General features: G+C 43.8%; 1 protein-coding gene and 1 long non-coding RNA gene across 2 annotated transcripts in view; both read left to right on the forward strand.

Moving 5' to 3' along the window:
• Window positions 1-638: 638 nt before the first annotated feature.
• Window positions 639-22,722, forward strand: part of GABBR2 (gamma-aminobutyric acid type B receptor subunit 2) — a 490,629-nt gene continuing 468,545 nt past the window's right edge. Inside the window, exon 1 of the mRNA XM_040588223.1 lies at window positions 639-1,437. Within this exon, the coding sequence (XP_040444157.1) occupies window positions 1,123-1,437 (315 nt within the window). The 5' untranslated portion in view covers window positions 639-1,122. The remainder of the gene's footprint in view (window positions 1,438-22,722) is intronic.
• Window positions 15,738-22,722, forward strand: part of LOC121085503 — a 30,324-nt gene continuing 23,339 nt past the window's right edge. The window contains exon 1 of the long non-coding RNA XR_005827087.1: window positions 15,738-16,083. This is a non-coding gene — a long non-coding RNA (uncharacterized LOC121085503). The remainder of the gene's footprint in view (window positions 16,084-22,722) is intronic.

Genomic DNA, 22,722 nt, shown 5'->3' on the forward strand with positions numbered 1-22,722 from the left:
GCGCGCGCCAGTGTGCGCGCGTGTGCGTGTGCGCGCGCGCGACGAGGCGCGCGTGGGGCGGGTGCGCCTCCGCGCGGGGAGAGCGCGGGTCGGGGCGCGCGGCACCCGCCGGCCTCCCCGTGCCTGCGGGTGGGCAGCGGCCGCGCGAGCCACCTCCCCGCGCCCACGCGGCCCTCGCGCTCGCGTTGCGAGCCCCGCCCGCGGAGGGTGCCCGGCCCGCGGGCGCTGGATGCCGGTGCCGTGAGGGGAGCGCGGCCCGGCCCGGCCCGGCCCGGCCCGGCCCCGCCGCACACTTTGCTCTGCCCCCGGCCCCGCGCTGCGCATCCCGCTCGGCGGCTCTCCCCGGCCCGAAGGGCGGGCGTGGGCGGCACCTCCCGCCCGCGGCGGCTCTGCCCGACCCGCGGGGCGCCCGCGCCCGCTGCGCTGCCCCGGATCCCGGGGAATGCGGCACTAGCACCCCCGCCCCGGCTCGGCACCACTCCCCTCCTCCGCCTCCCCAGCCCTTGGGGGGTGGTGGTGGCTTCTTTTGCTCTTCGGCATTTTCTGCTGGAGCATCCTTTTTTCTTTCTTTTTTTTTTTTTTTCCTCTCCTCCTTTTGGAGGAGGAGGAGGAGGGGGGAAGGAGGGAGGTGTTCCATGAGGGCTGCTCGGGCCACCCCTCCGCCCCTCAGAGGTGCTGTCCCTCCCTGAGCGGAGAGGGGGGAGAGCAGCCGGGGAGGCAGAGGCAGGTCCCCCTGCCTTGCTCTGCCGCCGGGGAGAGAGGAGGAGGGTGGTGGGGACCGCGACTCTGTGTGCGTGGTGGTGGTGGGTATTTATTTATTTATTGCTCCTGGTGGTTGCAGCTGACAGACCTGGGAAGGAGTAGGCGCCATTGCCAGAAGGATTATTGCCAGGGGAGGGGAGGGGGGGGGACGACGACAGCGAGGAGACCCCGAGGCTCCCGGGGAAGCAGAGAGCGGCGGCTCCTTTCCTCCCGCCTTGGCTTCTGCCGCCGGGGGATGCGCCCGGACTGAGAGGGGCTCGGCTCCCTTCCGCCGCTCTGTCCGTCCCCCCACCCTCAGTCCTCCTCCTCCTTCTCCTCCTCCTCCTCCACCCCCCCCCCCCACCCCCCCCATCCAGCAGCATGCATCCCTCTCCGCGGAGACCGGCCGCTGCCACCTCCAACCCTGCCATGCTACTGCTGCTCCTGTGCCTGGGCTGGGTGCCGCCGGGCTGGGGCTGGCCGCGGGGCAGCTCCCGGGGGGCGGCCGGGCTGCCCCCCAACGCCACCACGCCGATCTCCATCATGGGCTTGATGCCGCTCAGCCAGTCCGAGGAGGACCAGAAGAGCAAGATCGGCCGGGGGGTGCTGCCCGCCGTGCAGCTGGCCATGGATCAGATCCGCAACGAGTCCCTCCTCAACCCCTATTTCCTGGACCTGCGGCTGTACGACACGGAGGTAGGGACCGCCGCGGGCCCCGCGCCGCCGGGCGCAGGGGGAGGCGCCGCCGCCCAGTCCCGGGGCGCTGCGGGTGCCGGGGCGCAAGGGCAGCGCGGACGCCCGGGCCGGAGCTGCGGCTGCCGGCGGGGCCGTACGCGGCGCCTCGGAGCCCGCCCGACCCGCCCGGCCCCGCAAGCGGCCGGCAGGTGCGGAGGGACCGGCGGCGGGAGGGAGAGGACGCGGAGCTGGCGGGCCGTATCCTGCTGGCCCTGCGTATCCGGAGCGGCTGCCCCGGCCGCCGGGGCTCGCCCTGCTGCTCCCGAGGGCGCCTCTGCCCGGCGCGGCCGGGGCCGCCTGCAGCGCGGGGGTGGGCCCGGGCGGGTGCCCGGGTGCCGGGGGGTGCCGGGGGTCCGCTGCCCTTGGCACGCACGTACAGCGGCGGGAGGCGGGCTGCTCTCGCTGGCGCTCCCTCGCCCGGCAGAACTGCGGCCGCATCCCTCTCCCAGGCGCTACCCGCTCAGCAACAGATGCACGCCGGCCGCTGGACTCCCCCTCCCCGCCAGCGGGCACACGCTGCCAGCCCGGTTTATCCCAGGCAGCGCCGGGACGCGAAGGGCAGCGGCCGCGGCCGCAGCTGGAGGAGGAGGAGGCGGCAGGGAGGCTCTCGCAGGGTTTCGCCGGGTCTCCCTCCCCTCCTCTGGCTGGCGCGGCGGGAGCGGCTGGGCGCCCGCCCGGGGGGGCGCGACGGGCCGCGGAGGCGCTGCTCCCCGCAGTCACACCCGCAGCCCCTTCCCGCGGGGCGCCCGGCGGGGCGGCGGGGGGGGCGGCGGGGGCGCCCGCGGGGTGCCCCGCTCCGGACCGGCGCCGGCGGGCGGGCTGCGCTGGGAGAGGAGCCCCGCGCCGTGCTGTGCGGGCAGGCGTCTTTCCTGTGCACGGCAGGGAGCGAGGCAGGGAGCGAGGCGGGGGCTTCAACTTGGTCCCCACCACCAGCCACCCGCAACTGCATTGGGTTTCGGCCACAACTTCAGTAAGCGGGCGTTTGCGGCGGGGACGCGCTGGCTCAATACCGAGGGTTGCCTGAAGATGGCAGTCGTTCCTTGTGTAATGCTGGTGCCGGGCGCTCATTTCCAAGACAACCCCCGGTAAAGTAAACGGCGGCTGAAAATCTTCCCCGCTGTCATTTAAGGAAGCCCCTGCCTTCTGCCCTTCGATTCCCAGCGTCCGAGGAGGGCAAGCTGAGAGCAGCAATGACGGGCTGTACTGCCTCCTGATAGTGTATCTGCCCCCCAGATTCCTACAAAAGGCTCTCCTTCTAGGGCGGCTGCTCTTTATTGACAGAAATTTGTCATAGCGTATTTTCAGATACCTCTGAGCAGAAATCCACAGAGGGCAATATTGCTGAAGACGTCATTTAGGACAGAGCATGCTGCCGTCCTGTTGTGTGAACAACGCTGAGATATTGAAAGGGGATACTAGCGAGATGACCCTAGAGTAGCTGTTTGTTTCCTTAAAAAAGATGAATCTCAGGGAACTCTGCAATCGTAATGAAAAGAATTATGGGGGATTTTCTGAATGGCATTACCTGTTTCATAAAGTGAGGTACGTGTTAGAAAAAAAAAATCACAGTTCTCCTAATCCTGCTTTCATTACATTATGCTGTTTAAATCCTCCCCTTGGATGGAATTGTTACAAAAATAACACATGCATAGGAAGGAGGGAAGCCTGGGCAAGATCTTCCTTCTTCATACAGTAATATCATAATCAATAAGGCGCTGCACTTCATTGCAGTCAAAATATTTCAAAGGTCTTCATACAGATTTCAGGTACTGACCTAGGTACTTAGCATTAAAATATTCAGGGCCGGGGGAGGGAGGGGGGGAACGGAACAAACCCTTCTTTACTCTGGAAAGAGTATCAGTTTCTTAAAAAATGCATTTTTACTGTTTTGTACTCTAGGGACATAAAGAATCGGTCATGTTGCCAGCTTACTGTGTAGCTTTGAATGCTTTTAAGCAATTAATAAATGGATGGTTATGGAATGCTAAGTCAGGCAAATGTATGTATTCGGAGTATGGTTGGATCATTATTGCATGCTTAGTAGTGACAAGTAAATAACTTAGTGTTCATGAAGAACGCTAGATTGACTGCGCCAGGACGGCACAGACTAATAGATGGCTGGAATAGCCATCGAATACATGATGGCAGTGCAAACTTTTTCACTTGGTTCAGACATTTCCTTACTCCTTCAGTGCACTTACGGTAAGCAGAAGGGTAGGTGGCTCACCATGCCCACTTGGTCCTCAGCCTATTTTTTGAGGCCACCAATAAATAGACATGCCTGAAGGGCCTGGATCCTTATCATTGTGTAATCGCAGACCAGGGAGTAGTTGTGCCTCTCAGGGCTTCCTAGGTGGTGCTTGTGACATTGTCAGCTCTTGAAAAAGAGAATGTAGAGCATTGAACGCATGGGATTTTTTAATAGCTTGAGAAATAATTGTAGTATATTTATAATGCTTAGGAAATATATGGCAGTGATTCAGAAACTCATATACTCTCTCTCATGATTTTCCAAAATCTCCCGTTGTTGCAATCTGATGTTTCTATTGCAATTTTGCATAATGCTTTAACCAAAAGCTCTCAAAAATAATAATGACAATAAAAACCTCGGATTTTTTTTTTATTATGCATTCAGGTAGTTGTACAGAATATTTTAGTTTGCTTGATATTTCTGGTTTGTATAACGAAGCATTATGATGACTTAATTTCTGACCAACCATCTGAAGAACTGCATCATACCTTCCAAGTTTGTTGTTTGTTGGCACTTGATCTTGCTAACCCTTGAGCCCATGAGCAGCAGCTCTAGTGTTTTTCAATGCATTAAACTGAATTAAGCACTTAAGTACAATCCTTAGTCTACGTCTTAAGCAGTTGTGATTGTGTGAATTACATCTTCATTACAAAATATGACCATAGGTTATAGCAAGTGCATAAAAATGCAGAGGCTTCTTTCTTGAGTATTTTTGATGCTTAAATGTATTTGGAGTGTGATCCTGATCCAGTTTGGTGAACTCTGTTTTGCCACCCCATAGGCATATCTTTATCTATTTGGGCATTCTAGTGTAGGCTCAGTCAGTAAAACAAAGCTCAGCCAGCTGTAGGCATTTGCACAACTCAGGTCTTAAGTTAGTGACTTTGTGCTGTTCATTTCAGTGAAAGCGGGAGCAAACTCTAGATGAGACTCTTAGGCAAAATTTTGTAATTACATTATTTCAGAAACTAGAGGATTTATAAAGTGATCATCTGTAAAGAGTCTCATCCCAAACCCACTGAAATTAATGGCAGTAATGCACTGATTCCAATGGCCCTTGGACCAGCTCCTAGAAGTTAAGGGTGCTTGATAGTTTATGGCTTTGGATCAATAACCATGATATAATATTTCTTCTTTTTCCCATCCTTGTGACTGTAACTTTAGTTCGTTGAAAATGCAGAAAAATGTTTTGTGAAATAATTAAAGAGAAAGCTTTACACACACACATGATGTAGTTCACAACTTCATGTAAATCAGGAAAGATGATATGTGCTTAAGCACCCTGACACACATCCGTTACAAGAAAAAAAGCAGCATAACCCTAAAGTACAGGAATTAATCATGCTAGTAGACAATATTATCAATTTCAACAGCATTTAATTTGCATCAGGCAAAACCTGACCATACAGAAACTAGAGGAAGAGGCACAGTGTCAGAAGACAAGTGCTTTAATGGAAGTTGGATATCTGCCCTTCTGCATCTGGACATCTTCTCTCAAATATGGAATATATTTTCTGATTTCTTGTAGGAGCAGTGCGGGAAGTGCTGCACCGACAAGCCGAATTTGTTTTGAATCTAAACACGTATAGTCAAGAAAGCTGTGTGTGCAAGTTAGAATTCTGTCATTTTTTTCTGAAGATCAAAGTGAGTCTTGACAAGCTGAAAAAAATATTTTCCAGAAGTAAAAGTGGGGTATATTATCACAAAGAGAGAAGAATATTCATACCATTGGGATGAGATTATTTCATGTTCTCTTAACTACTACAAATAAATTGTGGTAATCCTGATATAATCTCATCTTTATGTGATAATACTCTCTAATACCTTTAAATAGCAGGTTGGCATAGAAGGATGAGCTCTGGAAAATGCACAGGACTCCACAATATCTGAAGGAAAATGTGACCTTATTGACAGTTAATATCTATTTGCCTTCTCCTACTCTGTAATTAAGTAGCAAGTACCTTTGCTAATTTATCTGAGAAGAAGTTACAGCCTAGGTACCAGTAGCCCTTCTTATTATTTTCTATTTTACTAAAAAATTGTGTGTATTTTCAGTAAAAACCTCCTCCCTCAAAGTTTAAGAAAGTTGTACAGGCTGTGCACCAGTCTGGGTCACACCTACCAGCTATTGTAAGTTTAAAAAGACTCTAAGCCTCCAAATAAAGATGCCTTTTTCAAAAAGACTAGTCATGAATGGTGTCAACAACGTTGACTCATATCTTCTTCGTGCAAGTGGAAGTAAGTCATATTTGCTTATACTAAGGATGGGGAACATATTCTGGAAACAGGAGAGCGGCTTTGTGCCAGTGGTGCAAAATAAGGTGTCTGTCCAGGAGCGTGAAGCTCAGTGTTCAGTAGAACCTGATGGTCCTCTGAGAGGAACAAAGGACTCCCAGGTTCCATCTGACAAACTCTGCCCTAACAGAATTGAGCAAGGGCACCCCTCCCATGCCCCCCTAAAAGAAGTGTGCACAATGTGTTGGTTAGGGCCTTTGCCTTAGGGGGCACAGGTTCAAGTCACTCTGACAACAGCTGGATTTGCGCGGGGAAGTATGGTGTCCCAAAGCCAGGTCAGGACTCTGGGAGTGAGGCCTGACAGGCTTGTGAGTACTTTGAGTAGTAAATTATCTGGAACCTTACTTTAATTTTTAACGTAGTGCTCAAAAAGGGACAGATACGGTGGTGGTGTGGTCGTCTGAAGAGTAACAGTCAGCTAAATACAGAGGAGATGTCAGGGTCTGAGAGAGGGTCCAGGTTACAGCAGACTGAGCTGGCAGACATTTGTTCTTGTATCGTCAGATGAGTTTGTCAGGCATATGTTGAAGTAGTTGGGTAATTTCTTACCTTTAAATGTTACCAAGTACTTGTACTGTCTGATGTATTCAAAGGGTGTAGCATTAAAATGCAATACACTACGTGCATGGATGACGATTACTGTCTACTCTGCTGGCAACGTTATGCTTGGGAGGGACATTTTCTTTAAATAGTCACTGTCCCCTTTGACTTTCGCATAATACATAATATGGCTCCATTTGCGGCATAAGCTCTTTTTTCTTTAGAGTTTTGTAAACTTGGAGGGAATAATCTGAAAGTTAAGTGTATATGTTAATTCTATGCTGGCTTCTCCGCTGATGCTAAGATGTGGGTGGGGAGAGGAGAGAAATCATGTATTCACTGCACCCACTCCTCTGGATGCGGATCCCAGACCTGCAGAATGTATATCCTCTAAATACCTCTGCAAAGAGATTAAAGCCAATGTATCATTTTCTGGCATATGTCTTGCAATTTCACGTATAACTTATCCTATGCATACTGCAATGTTATGCATAACACACTGTTATGGAATCTTTTGATTCAAATGCCAAACATGCTCTGTCAGCAGGGAAAAATATTTTTTGAATAAACCCAGGAAGGAGTTTCCATTTACATTTGAAGAAAGAGGGGGAAGGCCCTATCCTCTGATATGGTTATCAACCAGAGCGAATTACTCAAGTTTGTAGAAAAGATGGGGTGTAATATCCTGGTGATAGCTGTGAAGAAAATATTTGCGATAGGAAAAGGGTGAGGAGGGAGCTAGATAAGAGAGATTTAATGATGTAATTCACACAGAAAGTTGTCAATGTAATATTTATATTGTTTTAATTAAGTACACATAAATATTTGGGATGGCAACATAAATAGCATCGCATATCAGGGCTACAAAACACCATCTCACATTAATGATCCGAGCATGATGACGCACGTGTGTCTCAAGCTTTGTTTTCTGCTTTTCAGTTTCATTGCTTTATGGATGTTTTCATGGCATATGGTGGAAGAGCAATGCATTTGAGCAAACTGCAGAAGCTGTGAGCTAAACAACTCTTTCACGAAACTCAAGTGGAGGCCATTGCTATCACAGGAAAGGAAATATTTTACCTTAGGAAGAGCTGAACCATTGCATATGGAGGTCTGGCTCAGGGAGTCAGCTGATGGAAGTTAGCAGAGGAAAACCCTTTGCAATCCGTTTTGGCTTAAATAACCTTTGGAGCAGCTAGGGCTAGCAGAGACATACATTGAGGCCAGTCAGCACAGGTCCTTTAGAGATGTACATTGATACCCAGCAGCCCCATATATCCCAGGAGCTCTATTTCAGACTGTGGGATCCCAAGCTGAGAGGGTACAATGCACATACATGACATTTTTTTTTCTCATTTATTTTTGTACTAGGAATCCTGAAACTAAATCAGTGACAGAGCCTGAAGCTTTTCAGGAGCCAGATGCACTGTTCCCGTATTTGTGGGTCTGTCTGAGCTAGAAATGAGATTTGCAGACTTTCGTGGTCCCTGGCTCCAGCATTGATGGACCGGTAGCTTGACTCCTGAAGCAAACTGGTTCAGCCACAGCGTTGCTCTGACTTAAGGAAGGTAGTACCCTTAAGAATAGCTGGAATATATTTTCAGTCATGTTGTGTCTCCCCTTGCCATGCCACTGACACTTTGAGGGCTGTTTTCTTTGCTAGACAGGGATTTCTCTATTTGCAGAGGATTTTGCTGTGGGTAAGATCTGCTGGATTTGGGGGCTGCTTGATACTGCCTGCTGAGTGGAAACAGGACATACTGACTGGCAAACATATTTTGTTTTTTAGGTGTTCTTTTTTTCCTTGTGATGGAACAACCATGTAATCTCATTGCCAAGTCAGTGATTGATGTCCAATTTCTGTGCCATTAGTTTTTCATTATCAACGGCCTTTAGTTCTATTTTATCCATAGTATTTTCCAAATAAGTATTCTCAAATGTGAAAATGAAAGCTAACAAATTAAAGGCAAATATCCACCTTCTCTCTGAAAATAATAGTCACAAAGAACGAGGAATATAAGGGCTAATTCAGAAGGGCTGTCCAAATTGTTGTTTCTGAGGCTCCTGAGAGATGAAGGCCCAGGTAATGGACTAATTGCTTTAAAGTGAACATCATGAGTTTGAGGGATAGGATTAGAAAATGTAGGTTTCCTACTAGGGCCATGGTATTTCTTTTAAATAATTAATGAGTTATAAGATCAGAGGACCATTAGGATTATCCAGCTCTTACAATATAGGCCATATTTTTCACCTGGGGACTTCACTTGCTGCACTGTGAACTAGGATATGTACTTTAGAAAGCCCTCTGATCTTGTGTTCAGGATCCCCCAAAACCCTCCTCCCTGGAAAACTTTTCTCAGTGATTTGCTTGAAATCCCTTTAAAAGTCCATTGCTATTCCCAGCTTAAACTCTGCTGACCCTGTAACCACTGATGCTGTGAGCGCTCAGCTCCCAGGTTTTGCACACACTGCTCTCCCTGCAGTCCCTTCCTCTCTGTGGAGCCCGGCAAGACGGCTGTGCAGGATGACTGAGGCTTTTTTGGTTTTTTTATGCCTATTCAGGGGAACCAGCCTTGTATGAAGGGCTCTGATGGACTGGATCCTGCTGGAATCGGAAGTCTTCTTCCCTTCTTCAGATGGTCACAGACCATACATGGCAACCTTGTTAGTTTGCTTCTTGGCAAGCTGGGTCTGCTGGATTCATGTGCTCCTTCACAGAGTAGCTGGTTCTGCAGAATGTTTTTTAAGTTCTTGGCTGAACCTCATTTTCTTCTCTACACCCCTTACATTTTCTACCATAGTGTGACCATTTTACCACAGTCCCCATTAGAGGAACTCATCCTGCCTGCCGGATTAAGTTATTTCCAGAATATATGTTTTTTAAAAAATTAAAGAATTACTACCATATATATTTAAAAGAATGTATTTGCTCAATCTTTTAATTTCCTTAAAGTAGTTATGTATTTTAATTTACCATTTACCTACGGTAGGCCTCTGCTTCTGCTGCAGCTTCACTGAACTACAGAATTATGTGAAGACTCATACACACAATAGGTGTCTAAGTAACCATTTTACATCCAAAATCTCCAGGGAGAAGTATTAAGAGGCCCCTTTTGGGATGCTAATTAACTTCCTTTCCACTGTTTACTGCCCCTGGTTTCACAGGGAATTTAATGTTTTTCTAGAAAGGAACACATCTTTCTCTACAAATTTTAGTCTGTATAAAGTGATAGTTTTTGACAGATTAACAAAATCTAATATAACATTTTTCAAGCATTTTGATTATCAGACTACACACCCTTGTGTTTCTTGATAGCATCATACAGAGATATTTTAGTGTGCACATAGAATATAAAAATAATGAACTCTGCATTTCTTTGGGGTCTTTTATATAATTTCAAGGTTCTGTAAAAGCACTTTGGGTTTTGCTTTCCCTTCTCACCTGTGAATTCGGAGAGCTCCAAGTATTAATAATTTACAGGAGGCTGACTGAGATAGAGAGCCAACTTCCTCTTTTTTCCCTTCCATTTTTTCCCATTCTAAAAATTATAAGCGGGACCAATTCCATGTTGTTGGTGATAATCTAATCTGGAGGGATGTGCTAGTGGCAGGAAGACATTATGCAATGTAGTAAAATAAGTTAAATAGCAATAGATACTACTATGCAGAAAGTGATACAAAAAGCTTTGCATTCCAGATCTTTAAATTTAGCCAAGCTCCCCTCTGCTCCTAATTTCCTGCTGTGAAGAATGCTAATGGTATCAGCTGCTTTTTTTTTTTTTTTTAAAAAAAATAATGTTTCAAGTTAGGTCCCTGAACCAAAGATTTGCTTTGCAAAAGCACCAAGTGATTTGCATTTTCTGTCAACATCAGTGGGAATTGCTGAATGCTCAGCACTTTAGCAAGCCAGCCCACCTATGAAAATGCAACGTGCTTCTATGAGGAGGAGACCTAGAATTGCCACTTTTAATTAAGAACAAAGGCATTCATAGTTGCTTGCTTTAAAGTTTCAAATTGCCTGGTGGAATAAAATGCTGATTTTGTTCAGCCTTTGGGATACAGATCCTTTCAGGATTGGTTTCAGCATTATCAGAATTAAATATCCTTTAGAATTGGATTATTGCATCTCAAAGATCTTGTTGCTGAGAAATATGCAAGGTGCAGGTATTTTTTAAAACAACAGCTATTTAAAAAATAAGGGTTTTTTTGTAATTAACATATATATGGAAATGGTATGTTTGATCTTGGCAAAAATGACAGCTTGTATGATATAAACAAAAGGAGTGACATATGTCCCTAGGGCCTTGTTACTCAAGGCAGGTCTATACAGTTGCCACAATTATGTCAGTCGTGGGTACCAGGAGGTGTTATCTCAATGTCAGCAGAAGCCCTTGGTGGAGTTAGAGCAGCAAACAGCTCTTTTTAACTGATCTATTAAAGGTTATTTCTTTTAAAGGGGATAATTTGCTGGAAGTTAGAATGTGTTTTCATTGACCAAGGAGTTAAAAAGTTTGGTATTATTAGAAATCATTTTTCATCCATTGTAGAGCATGTTACAGATTAAGTGGCCTGTGAACGTTAAAGTAGATAGACCAAGCTTCCCTGCACCCCCCCCCCCCCTCCCCGCCCCCGGCCCCGGAGGTGGAGGGGAAATGCATTCCTGTGGCTTTCTGCTTTCTTCTGAATCTTTTACAGCTTGTCATCTTCATTCTCAAAGTGCTGCCACTAGAATTTGATCTGTTGCTTCAGAAATAATCTCACCAATGCTGTATATACTAGTAATTTTATCTCTTTTCTTCAAGCCTTCTGTTCAGAATGGAGGAAATGAATTTGATCTTTGTGCTGCAATGCTGAGGAAGAGGGAAAAGAAGCAGAGATGAGATTTTCAGGCTACATATGAAGAGTGAGACACTAGAATTTGTGGCAAAAATGAATTTTCATTGGCCTTCTCCAGATGAATCTCACTAGCTAGAAGTCAATCTGGTCAGTCTTGCTTGGCAGGGCAGTTGGAAGTATTAGTAGCCTGGTCATTTGGGTGGTGCTCTGGGAGATAAATAATTTTAGCTGAATAGCCAGCTACTTAAAAAGCTGGGATATATTAGAGGAGATAATAGTGCCTCGATATTGAAGCTGCTCTTGGCATAGGGAGAGGCTTGGTCTTGATATAAGAACAGGAGTTGCCATCCAAAATAAATCATAATGTTTTCCAATATATTACTAAGGTTTCTTAGGATGTGTGAATGCTCTGTACTCTAATTACACTGAGTGATTAAGCAGCAAGGGCAGAGACACGTGGGACAAGAAGAATGAATGATAACCTACTTTGAAAAAAACTAACGTTTGAGGCTGGGGTTAGAACATCCTATAAATGTTAATGGGTGTTACTCAAGGCGGAGGAAGTTTTGTGTGGGATGTCTGAGGTGACATACGGCTTAAATATATAGTCAGCCTTTAACACAGTTAATACAGTCTATAGTCAACCTTTTACATGAACTAATAACTCTTTAAGTGATTTATGGTTCAGAAATACTGATCATGGGATTGAGAACTCAATTTAAAATGCTATAAAGGCAGAGGATAATGTGGTAAGGAGGACAACACAGGAAAGATTTCTCCTTTTGCCTTTGGAAAGTATTGGCTATAGGCAATAGGTTTATGCCAGGTGTTTGGTGGGTATTTTGCTTTTTTAAGTTCTCAGAGACAGTGCATCTATGAGGGAGCACAATTTCCTCCTACAGTTTCCCTCTCTGAAAATTACTCAGTTTGTGCAGATCTCACAAAGGAGATGCCAACAGTGAGTCATCTGGTCACCAGTTCTGTCCTAAGGCTTTCAGCTAGCTCTTGCAAAAGCTATAGTGATCCTTACTGTGCTGAAGAACAATTATTTATCTTTGGTAAAGACTCCCAAAATAGTGCTGAAGGCAGGGTTTAAAATGAAATGGTCTTCATTTTCTGACACTGAAGTCAAATTTCAAAATTAGTACTATTTCAAATAATTGTGGGAATTTAGCTTCATGTCTGAGAAATACGTATAAGATGCAGTGAGTTGATTTATCCGATCAAGATTTCACAAGTTTTATGTTGTGGTAGTAAATTCTGAGGCTGTTGAGTAAACTGAGTTGAAAGACACTGTCTTCAAATGTGTGATGGGCATACCAATCTGCTTTTGTAGGCATTAAGCCTCAGGAGATGTTATTTTAAACCTGAAAATTGTATCTGTATGATCAGTCACATGCATGGCAAACATGGCTGGTTTTTTCATCAAAATGAAAACATATGGGCATGTTTTGACACAGGTGTTACAGGATCAATTAGCCATAAAGATACGATGTAAGAAACAGTCATCTGGTTACATAGGTGAATGTTTCTGTCAGATAGCAGATTTTAAGGAAGCAAGCAACACGAGGCTGCAGGAGTACGTGATGGTGTTTGTTCCTTTGCCAGGCATGGGTTAAATGCAGCAATGCTGAGGAGACCCAAAAGTAGCATAAGGAGAAAAAAATATTGATCTAGGTTGAAGTCAGTCATATATCTACAGAATGAGGTGGTGCTCCCTGCAATATATGTCCTTAAAATGTATGTCCATCCATATGATGCTGAAAATTATTTCATAGCCTCTGATACACCATTGGTCTCTCATGAATTTAAAGCCATTGGGTTGGGCAATGCGGGTTGAATGAGGTGTGGTGGCATATTTGGTTTCTGAACACAAAAGAGGATACTGGATAGTCAAACCACATTTTTTTGTTACCTAAATGTGAGCCAAAGCTATGACTCGTGGAGCCCCATGTTCCCACTTAGTTGATGAAAAGATTTGGGCATAAGAAGAAGAGCAGTGCAGAGCACCTTAGCTGCTGAAGTTTGGCAATGTGAGTACCTCCCACTTGCCCCCTCTCCTCTCCTTTAGTGTAGTCAATGCTGAAATAATGCTGGTAAAGAAGGCTGGTTCAAGGACTATTCATCAACAAAATCCTGTTTAAGCCTCTAAGAAAGGTATTAAATGGGATTTAAGCAACATCTTGGCCTACACTGGCCCTCTGCTCATGGAAGAATTTCATCCTGAGTTTAAAATATGTTTAAAAATATGTTTTCAGTAATCACATTATAGAATCATAAGACTAAGCATCAGAAAATACCTATTAAGTCATTGTGTTAAATTGTTGCTCTGCTGGACTGTGCTACCGGAATGTGCTTCCTACTAGCATTGTGCCTAGCTGATGTGCTAAATTTATCAGTATAGGGAGTTCCATAACAAATTTTGACCCTGCTGCGTTTGATTTGGTCATAGCCTTGTACAGGAAGAAAAACAGTACCTCCTGCCCGCCATGAAGGGCTCCATACAGCCTTGCTGCTTTCTGACTATAGGCAATGGTGATGAAGAAAAGCAAGGGTTATGCATCAGGTATTTCTATTTCCCCTTGTATTTGTGTCCAAGAATGCATGGAGGGGAATAATAATTGATTGGGCTCTCTTCTTGCCCACCCAGTTGCACAAGTGAGTTGGCAGATGAGGCACTGTGGACGGTTAGTAATAAATTGAGCGTATCTCCTGCTTGGGGCTGTTTGCTGGGCCCAAGGCAGACATTTATTACTTCTTTACTCAATATTATTTTGCTCTTTTACTTTTATTTATCTATTTACTCCCATGCCCTCATGTTATGCAATATACAGATTGTAATTATAAATTAGAATGTTTATAATTAGACTTTATTTGGAGATTTTCTGTAGAAGCTTTTTAGTTCATGTCAGTTTCAGAATAATGTATTGACCTGGAAACTGTATTTTGAAAATTAAAATTAAAAAAACACCCTTACTTTCTGCAGCAAACTAATACTTTGTTTTGAAATGTCAACTATTCACAAAATAAATTGCCAAGCTCTGAACATGTAATTTCAAATTTGATTTATACCAAATTAAACTTCTGCCTGTGAGCCCTTCCATTTGTTTTCCTTTCAGGTTATTGAGTCATGAAAACCTTTGAGGTTTTGGGTTTCCATCCCAGCTTGGTACAGGGTGTTTCTTTTGAAATCTTTTGAATTTCCACAAGATGGCAAAACAATTTGCTATTCAGCTGCATGTGTAATGACACTGTGCTGAAAGTTGGAGCTTTTTTCTTCTTGAACAGGCATCTCCCAGGCTAGATGTTCCTCATCTCCCTGTCCCTGGGCTTGGCTCTTGCGTTTCCCTCCCTTGCCTTTGATAGCATTCCAGTAGGTGTAGGGGGCTTTCTGTGCATGGGGAGAGCCGGCTGCTTGAAGGGAGGGAAGGGATCACCCAGGTGTCTGCTTACACCATAAGAGTGACATTGCTGCTGTGAAGGGAGCAGGGAGGATGGTGCTTGCCTGAGGGGTGAAGTAAACTGCTAGTGCCAGGGGACAGAGGTTCAGGCTCTTCTCTGGTGTGATGGTCCTGTTTATGTTCCCTTCTCACCCTGGTCAGTTTTGATTTTCCTGCATCTCCAGCATTACTATTTTCTCTGCATTTCTGCATGCACAGCACCTGTTCCAATCTGTAGCCTGGCATATTACTTGAAAAACTGCAAATAGTGTGATGAAATTACTTAGCTAGCTACAACAATATGTGAAATGCCTGTCAAACGCTTGTACATGGGAGGAACAGGCTTGGATTCTGTATATGCTCACAACTAGCATTGCTTTTCAGGGCTTCTGAGAAAAGCGGAGTCAGGCAGAGGATATACAGCTTAGAGCTGATGCAGCTTTTGCACTAGAAGTGCATGAAATATCAAAGCTCAAGACTGCATGTTCCCTGTTTGGTCTGTATGAAGCCAGTTGAAAATGTGATCTGTTCAAGATAAAACAGACTAAAGCAGTCTTCTGACCCAACAGTGTACAGGTTGCTGCAAATATGAGTTCAGTATGCAATCACTTCAATCAGTCCCTAGAATATCTATTTTCAAAGGAGTCATACTAGTTTGTTTATCAATTTTTCACCTATGGATGAATATTTCTGCTATAGAAATGTTTAAAATGACACATGTTTAAAATTAGACTTGGCAGAGCAATTTGTCTAGAGATTATTCTTGTGAAGTATTGATTCACAGCACTGCTGTGAGCTGGATTACTGTCCAAATTGGAAAGCCAGCCGTAGAGAGGTCTTTATCCTTTAATAACAATTAGCTGCTTTCTTAGAGGGACACAGCTGACTGAAGCAAAGGAAAGCTGCAAAATGTCGGGCAACCAGGGGATCTAAGGCCTGCTCTTCAGGGACGTGGGCTGCAGGGGAAAGGAAGGAAGAAAGAGATACGCACCAACAAAGATGGTTTTCTGGAGCTGGAAACTAGACATACTGGCGCTGTTTGTGTTACTAATAATCAGGTGCTCTGAGGAACTGGATCGCACCCGCCTCCCCCTTCTCGGGCTTTCACCCACCAGCTGCCTGATTGATCGGACAAACCTAACGGCAGGCGTGTTGCCCGCCATCCATTTAGCCTTGAAACATTTATACAAGCATTCGTGGATGTTGAAGAACTATGAACTCCAAGTATCATTCCACGACACGCAGGTAAATGGATGTAGGTGTAGAGCTGTGTTAACGTTTGGGCCTCCTTTGTGAGCACAGTTTTGGAAGCTTGTGACTGAATCCTTCCCTGGTGGCTCTGCCAAAATACTGTGAACATGGCTTTCTGGAAGAGTTTGGGCTCTCAGGTGGGTGCCTGACTGTGACAGTGATCTTGCAGTGGAATCATTCCCTGCTGGTTCTAGAAGTAGGAATAAAGAGCGTGGGAATTAGGAGGGATGGGAAACACCTATGGCTTTCTGGGTTTCTGAGGTACCCAGAAAGCGTTCCCCAGATCCATGGCTTGCTGAGTTGCTCTGTTCTGCATTCTGTTCTGTGTCTTGCTCTTCCTGCTTTCTCTGGTGACAGCTCTATAGATTGCCGCCTTCTACTTCTGCGTGAGTAGGAGAGAGGTCGGTGCTGCGCCATCACGGCAGGGTGTTTGTTTTTATAAAGCCTTGCTTGCTGGTTTGGGGAAAAATTAAGAGCTGATTCAAGAGGTGGGGGTTCTCAGTAGCTAGATATAAAGAGTATTAGTATCTTTTGTCATAATACTTTCAAATTTGAGAAAAGCTGTGGGTTTTACTTTTTCTTGTAGGACTCAGATAGCTCTTTATCTTCTGTGCAGAAATTAAATCAAGACAATTAATTTCTAAGGCCTGTCTTTTAGGCTGGCCAAAATAACAGTGACAAAATTAAGAGGAGGGACTCACATATCTGGGTGATCTGGAACTGTAAACCTGTTCTTAAAGAGATTTTCACTGGTTTGAACTTATGTCTCCAGCATTGGAGGCGTGTTGTGGAGCAGATGCTCTCAGACTCCTCATATGCATTTACAGGCATATGTGCATACAGGCTCCATATATAGTAGTAAACTGCTTAATATTTTGAAGTTGCAAAGTAGTGCATCTCAATATATTTGCTTATCTATAAACCTTTAAACATGGACTATACTGTAATGATTAAGTTATTAAAATTTGACATTATTACACCAATAACGGTTGCACTGCATTATGTAATGGGAAGAAGGTATTATATGTCTTCTTTTGACGCTCTAGAAAATTATCCAAGGGAGAAATTCTAATGTAATTTTAATTGTGCATTTGGTTCATAAGCACTTATGTATAATTTTTGAAGTGCTTTACATATAACAAACATCATTCCATATGCGATAAAGTTACTTGAGGAGATCTTCCATGGTTAATAATGTAACACAAATCTATCAACTGCATATATTCATTGAGAACATTCTTGCTTGTAAATTATTTTTAATACAATTTACTATTTTATTTATTTGTTTATAATTTTCAACTGGAAATGTAATTATATGCAGTCCTGAGAAATGCATATGTCTTAATTTCTCATGTAAAAAGGTTAAGATGTGCAGCTTAAATAACTGAAAAGTGTAGATGTGAGTTTAAGTGATCAGCAATTAAAACCTACTGGTATTTTCTCAGATTCAGTGCTTTTAATCCTGTTTCATTTGGGCTGGGGGTGTGTAGGTGGTTGTTCGTTAGTTGTGTTTGCATAGTTTCCAGTTCTAGGAGCAACTCCAAAATATTTTTCCTCACATAAATGTTCAATAGATTTGAACTGCAGAATGTCAGCTCTGTTGCACTGACCTCTACAATTTGAATTGAAATACTGAAGTAATCCATAATTCTCTTTTTGAAACAACCCCTGGAAAAGACATGTCATGGTGGCTTGTCAGGGATTAACAAAATGTGGGGCAGTAAGATTTCTGATTTTTCTTCCTGGTTCTGAGAGTAAAGCACACTTTCTTGAGTTTTAAATACTGATTATAGACAAGCTACAGAGGTCCTTGAATTTAATAGTTTGTCAGGGACAATATTGGTGTGCCTCGGTTTATTAATGTTGTGAGCCCAGATGTGTCGTATGTGACCTTATACAACCTTTCAATTAATTTTCTTTTAAGTAGAAAATACAGATACTTGGCTTTTTGGATGTGAGATCTTTCAGGAGTGGGACATATAACTGACTTTTTGGCATAGTTAACTAGGAAGAGTTACATCCAAAAATGTTTGTGTTGCTTTTGCTGAAGTAAGAAATGGAAAGAGATGACTTCACCCAATATGTGGTCTTACACAGGGCTTCAACAGTGTTGTAGCTTCACTCATGAGCACAGGGGAGCAGGGCTGTACTCTGTCCTGTGCCCCTGGGTTCTGAATCCACATCCTCTGCCTCCCATGAGAGAGCACTGCCCTACTGCACGGAGGGTGTTTTGGGGATGGTTCTCAGTCTTTTGCTTTGGTACTGTTTTATTTCAACTAATTAAGCTGTCACTACTCCAGAATGCAAATGGTAACTATGAGGCATAGGAAGCACTCTTGCAACAACTGTCTGAGTTCTTTGTATTAAATGAAGCTGTTTCAGCAGGAGCCTTTGGGAAAGCTTTCTTCAGCAGTGTACTTTATAACTTGGTGGCTTTGGCACTGAGCTGAGAACTGAATGCTTTCTTTGACTGATTTCTTTCAGGTCTCCTATGATTTCATGTGCGTTTCCTAATTACTGTGTTGTCAATTCCTTGGAAGTGGGAATCCCTTGAACAGTCATAATGTAGCACTTTCACATAAAAAGATGCTTAAACATTCACTGAGAATGAAGAGCTAGTGAGTGAAAATGATCTTCCAGTTTGGTAGTTGGCTGCTTATCCCTCAAAGAGTACATCTGTGTCTGTAATGTTTATTTATTTATACCAGAAGGACAGTGTTAACAGGCCTGGTATGCCACTCGCTTTAAGCCACCCCAAGCAGCCATATCCTGGAGAGGGGTGTGATGTGTTTCCCCCCTCCAGCTGAAGCAGCGCTGAACTTGGGTTTTGTAGAGAGCCCTAATCCTTGAAGTGTTGGACAAAGCGTGTGGGAAAGCAGAAGAACTACTTCTGCAGATTTGTGAATCCAACCACGAAGCAGCTTTTTGGTGTAGTGGTGAAAATTATGCCCTTGAGGTTTTTACCCATGGGGGTAGGCAGCCAGGTATAATTGATCTGTCTGTGTATCACTTTATTTCTGTCTTTCACCGTATGACTGACATCTAGAGGCTTGCCTTTCGTGCCATCCTCAGGGTGACCAGGTTGATGGATTCTTACAGACTTAGGCAAATCTAAAAATAGTTACACTGCTGGATAAAGAACAATAATTTTGTCCTTCAAAGTTATTCTTCTGTTATTACCTAGTTTTCTATGAGTAAGTAGCCAATACAAGGACTGTAAAGCCAGTGCTTTGATTAGTGACAATGTTAACAGGAAATGTTCATGTGCTGTAACTGGGACTTGGCTTAGGCATACAAATAGACCTAACTACCACTGGGATTTTCTGAGTAGTGTTGATTTGCACTCAGATTGCTTGTTGACACCTGGCTGAGTCTATCCTAATGTGTATCATCTCTGACAGGGATGATACAACATGTCCCAGTCTGACTTAAAGGCTGGTTGTTGTCTTTTCTTTGGGAATAAACTGGCTCATTTCTAATGGAATGACACAGTAACATGATAGCTGTGTGTTGGCTTATTTAAGGCATACCCTTTATGTGATAAATAAAAAAAAACCAACCACAAAACAGCAGTGGAACAGTCACTGAAAGTGACATTGATAAGCAAATTATTTCTACAGTGAAAATTTCAAGGTGTGCTTGTTTTCTTATCCTACCTAAACAGGAAAAAAAATTCTGCTTCAAGCTCAAGATGCAGTAAACTGAGGTTTTTTGGATTGTACATGTATAGGAATTTCTGTTAAAAAGCAAGTAAAAAAATAGACATTTTGCAATGGCATTAACATACAACATCATCTATTAGAGTATTATTTCATAAACAAGAAAAAATAGCTGTTGGTTTTCTTGTGTGCAACTGCATATGCAGATCATTACGTATGATCTGTAAATCCTTCTTGGACATTCATGTTTTCTGAGATGCTCTATGAGACCACCTGCCAGGACAGGCATAGGAAACAAAAGTGTCATGTCATTCACATTTGGTAAAGACTTGACATTTTGGAAACTTGTGTAAATTGGTGTCCCAGGAAGTTATTACAAGGCCATGTGTTTGGTAAGTCAGTTCTTGACATCTAACATTCACATGAGCAAGGTATTTTATTTTGCCTCTTAGAGAATACAGTTTCTCAATACAGTATCGTAGGCATGAACATTGTGAACCATAAAATACTTGTCAAATGCTAATTTTAGCTTTCTTAAACTGCCATATCACTACCCCTATTATTAGAACTGTCTAACTGAAAACAAGAAGAAAAGGTGTTCTGTTATCTATATTTTTTTCCTCCAGGAAGTCTTTATTATGATTCCTGGCAATAGCTCTTTGTTTTCTAAATCATGTATTTTAGAAAAGGAATAAGTAGATGAGCCTGGGTAAATTCCTTACAAGCTATTCTTGTGAACTGCCACAAAAGATACCCAGTTTCAGTTTTATTCTGTTTGACTTTTCAGTGCAGCAGAGGTTCAGAGATGTACAAAGGCTACACAACAGTTGCCTTATGTTAACCCTTTATAAATGTTATTTGAGCTAATTCTCATATAGCAAAAAGAAATGTAGTTCTTATGTTTTGGCCCCAAAGGACTCACTCTTTATTCATTGATGTAATTCTATCTTTTTACTCTATCTCCTCAGTGTCTCCATTTATTTCAGGCCTTTGAAGTTGCTTGGTATAATATGCCTTATACATATGGATGGTGTATAGGCAGACATCTGATGTGAGAAAAATGACTTGTGCTTGGCATTTTTTGTTTTCCTGTTGCTGCTTCTGAGCCATAAGGAGTCTGAGCAGAGGAGTCAGTTGGTGAATCCACTGAGGGCTGGCAACTCAGGAGAGGGGTCTGGTGCTGTGAAGCCAGGGGTGCTTCCAGCCATGTCCAGGGCAAAAGGGCTGTGCTGAGACAGGGCTTCATCTGACCTGGGTTTGGAGGTATGAGCTGGGGATATCTCCCTTCAGCTAGTGTGGCGGGGTTTCCTGTACTGTCAAGAAGTAGGCACTTCTATGTGGAGAAATTAATCTGACCTATTTTAGGTGACTATTTTAAGATAAAAAGACTTGTTTCCTAGAGAAAGCTTAGTTCTCTCTGTGAAGTACAAAGGGAGCCTCGGCTGGTTAGTATAGATGTAGATGTCTCCTACGTGGAGATCTGTATTGCGTCAGCTAGAGCCTACCCTAGGTGTCTGTGGGAATTTTAATGTAAAAAGATGTAGTAACAATGCCTTTTCCATCACCTCTGTCTTTCAGTGGGATCGCAGCATATGGTCGAGAGAACTCACTTCCCACCACCCCCTCTTCATCTTTGTCTGTTACAAAATCTCCTTCTTTGGTCTCTCGTGTCTAGCCAGAAAACCTGGAAACCAGGTCAGCAAAGCCATACCGTGTGCTGGGAGCTGGGGTGGTGGCAGCACTGCGGCCAGGAGTGAAGAGCGGGAAGCTCCTCCATGCCACTCCCGTGGGCACCCAGGCCACCACTCACTGGAGCTGATGAAGGGCATGACTATGGTGTGGGTATGCCTCCCCATTCACAGCTTCTTCATAGATTGTATTTTGTGATGCTGGGGAAACATATCCTGCGCTCTGGTCTCGCTTTTAACTCTTTTAACTCTTGTATAAGGAGAAAATTGTGAGGAGAACTATTCATGCAGAGCACAATTTCTTTCAAAATCACAGTTGCTATCACAAAATCGCATTGCTATCACCAAGCCTTAATTTCAAAAGCCAAAGGAAGGATAGTTTAGACAGTCTTGACATAACTTTTGAAATTACATGCACTTACATTTGCCTTTCAAAATTAATTTCAGTTGAGGTGGTAGAGAGTTTTGAACTAGATCACACATGAAAATTCAAAATAAAAAAGAGTAAAAATTTAAATTACTCTTTTTATGAAGGTTAATCATCTCAGTCAACACAAAATGGATTATTTCCAGAATTCTTTTTCATAGAGAAATACAATGTTTGTGATTTTCTATTTCTAATAGCATCAAAACCCCTTGCAAAATTCTTCACAAAATCACTTTCTCCTGTTCTGCACCTCCCTGCTTATAGTCTCCTCGTGGATGTTTTGCTTGTGTGATATTCTACACAGATATATATTTTGTAATGTTTATTGTGAAGGTTTCATAAAATGCCTCTTTTTGCATTGTAAAATGAAAATGGAGATCTATCAGAATAATCACATTCTGGTAAAAATAGTGCATTTTACACTTCATTTAGGGCAACTTCAGTTCAGGTTTTTATGCTGGTGTGTTGTGTTTCAATGAACCCAGATCTCTGGTGAATACTATTGTTCTTGGAGCAAATTACACGATTTTGATTTGTGACTTGTGCAGTCAGCCTCTAAAGAAATATCACCAGTAATGCCTCCATTCTTCTGTCATTCTCAGACACATCTTGCAATTTTCTTAGGTTTCACAGTAAAGCACTGATAAAACAATGCAATGCAGGGACCTGTTTTCCTTCTGAAGGCAAGGAACTAAAAAAAAAAATAATTGAAGTTCTGGATCATTTGCAATTAGGCTAAAGTGTGGCAGCCTGACAAACTGCTCTGAGAATGGTGAACTGCTGGACAACTCATACAGTGTCAGGAGAAGTAAACCAGGGTTTCTTTCAAAGTAAAAGGTGGTCAGACCACTTGTCTGAT

The sequence above is a fragment of the Falco naumanni genome, chromosome 3, assembly GCF_017639655.2.
Source record: "Falco naumanni isolate bFalNau1 chromosome 3, bFalNau1.pat, whole genome shotgun sequence".
NCBI lineage: Eukaryota > Metazoa > Chordata > Aves > Falconiformes > Falconidae > Falco > Falco naumanni.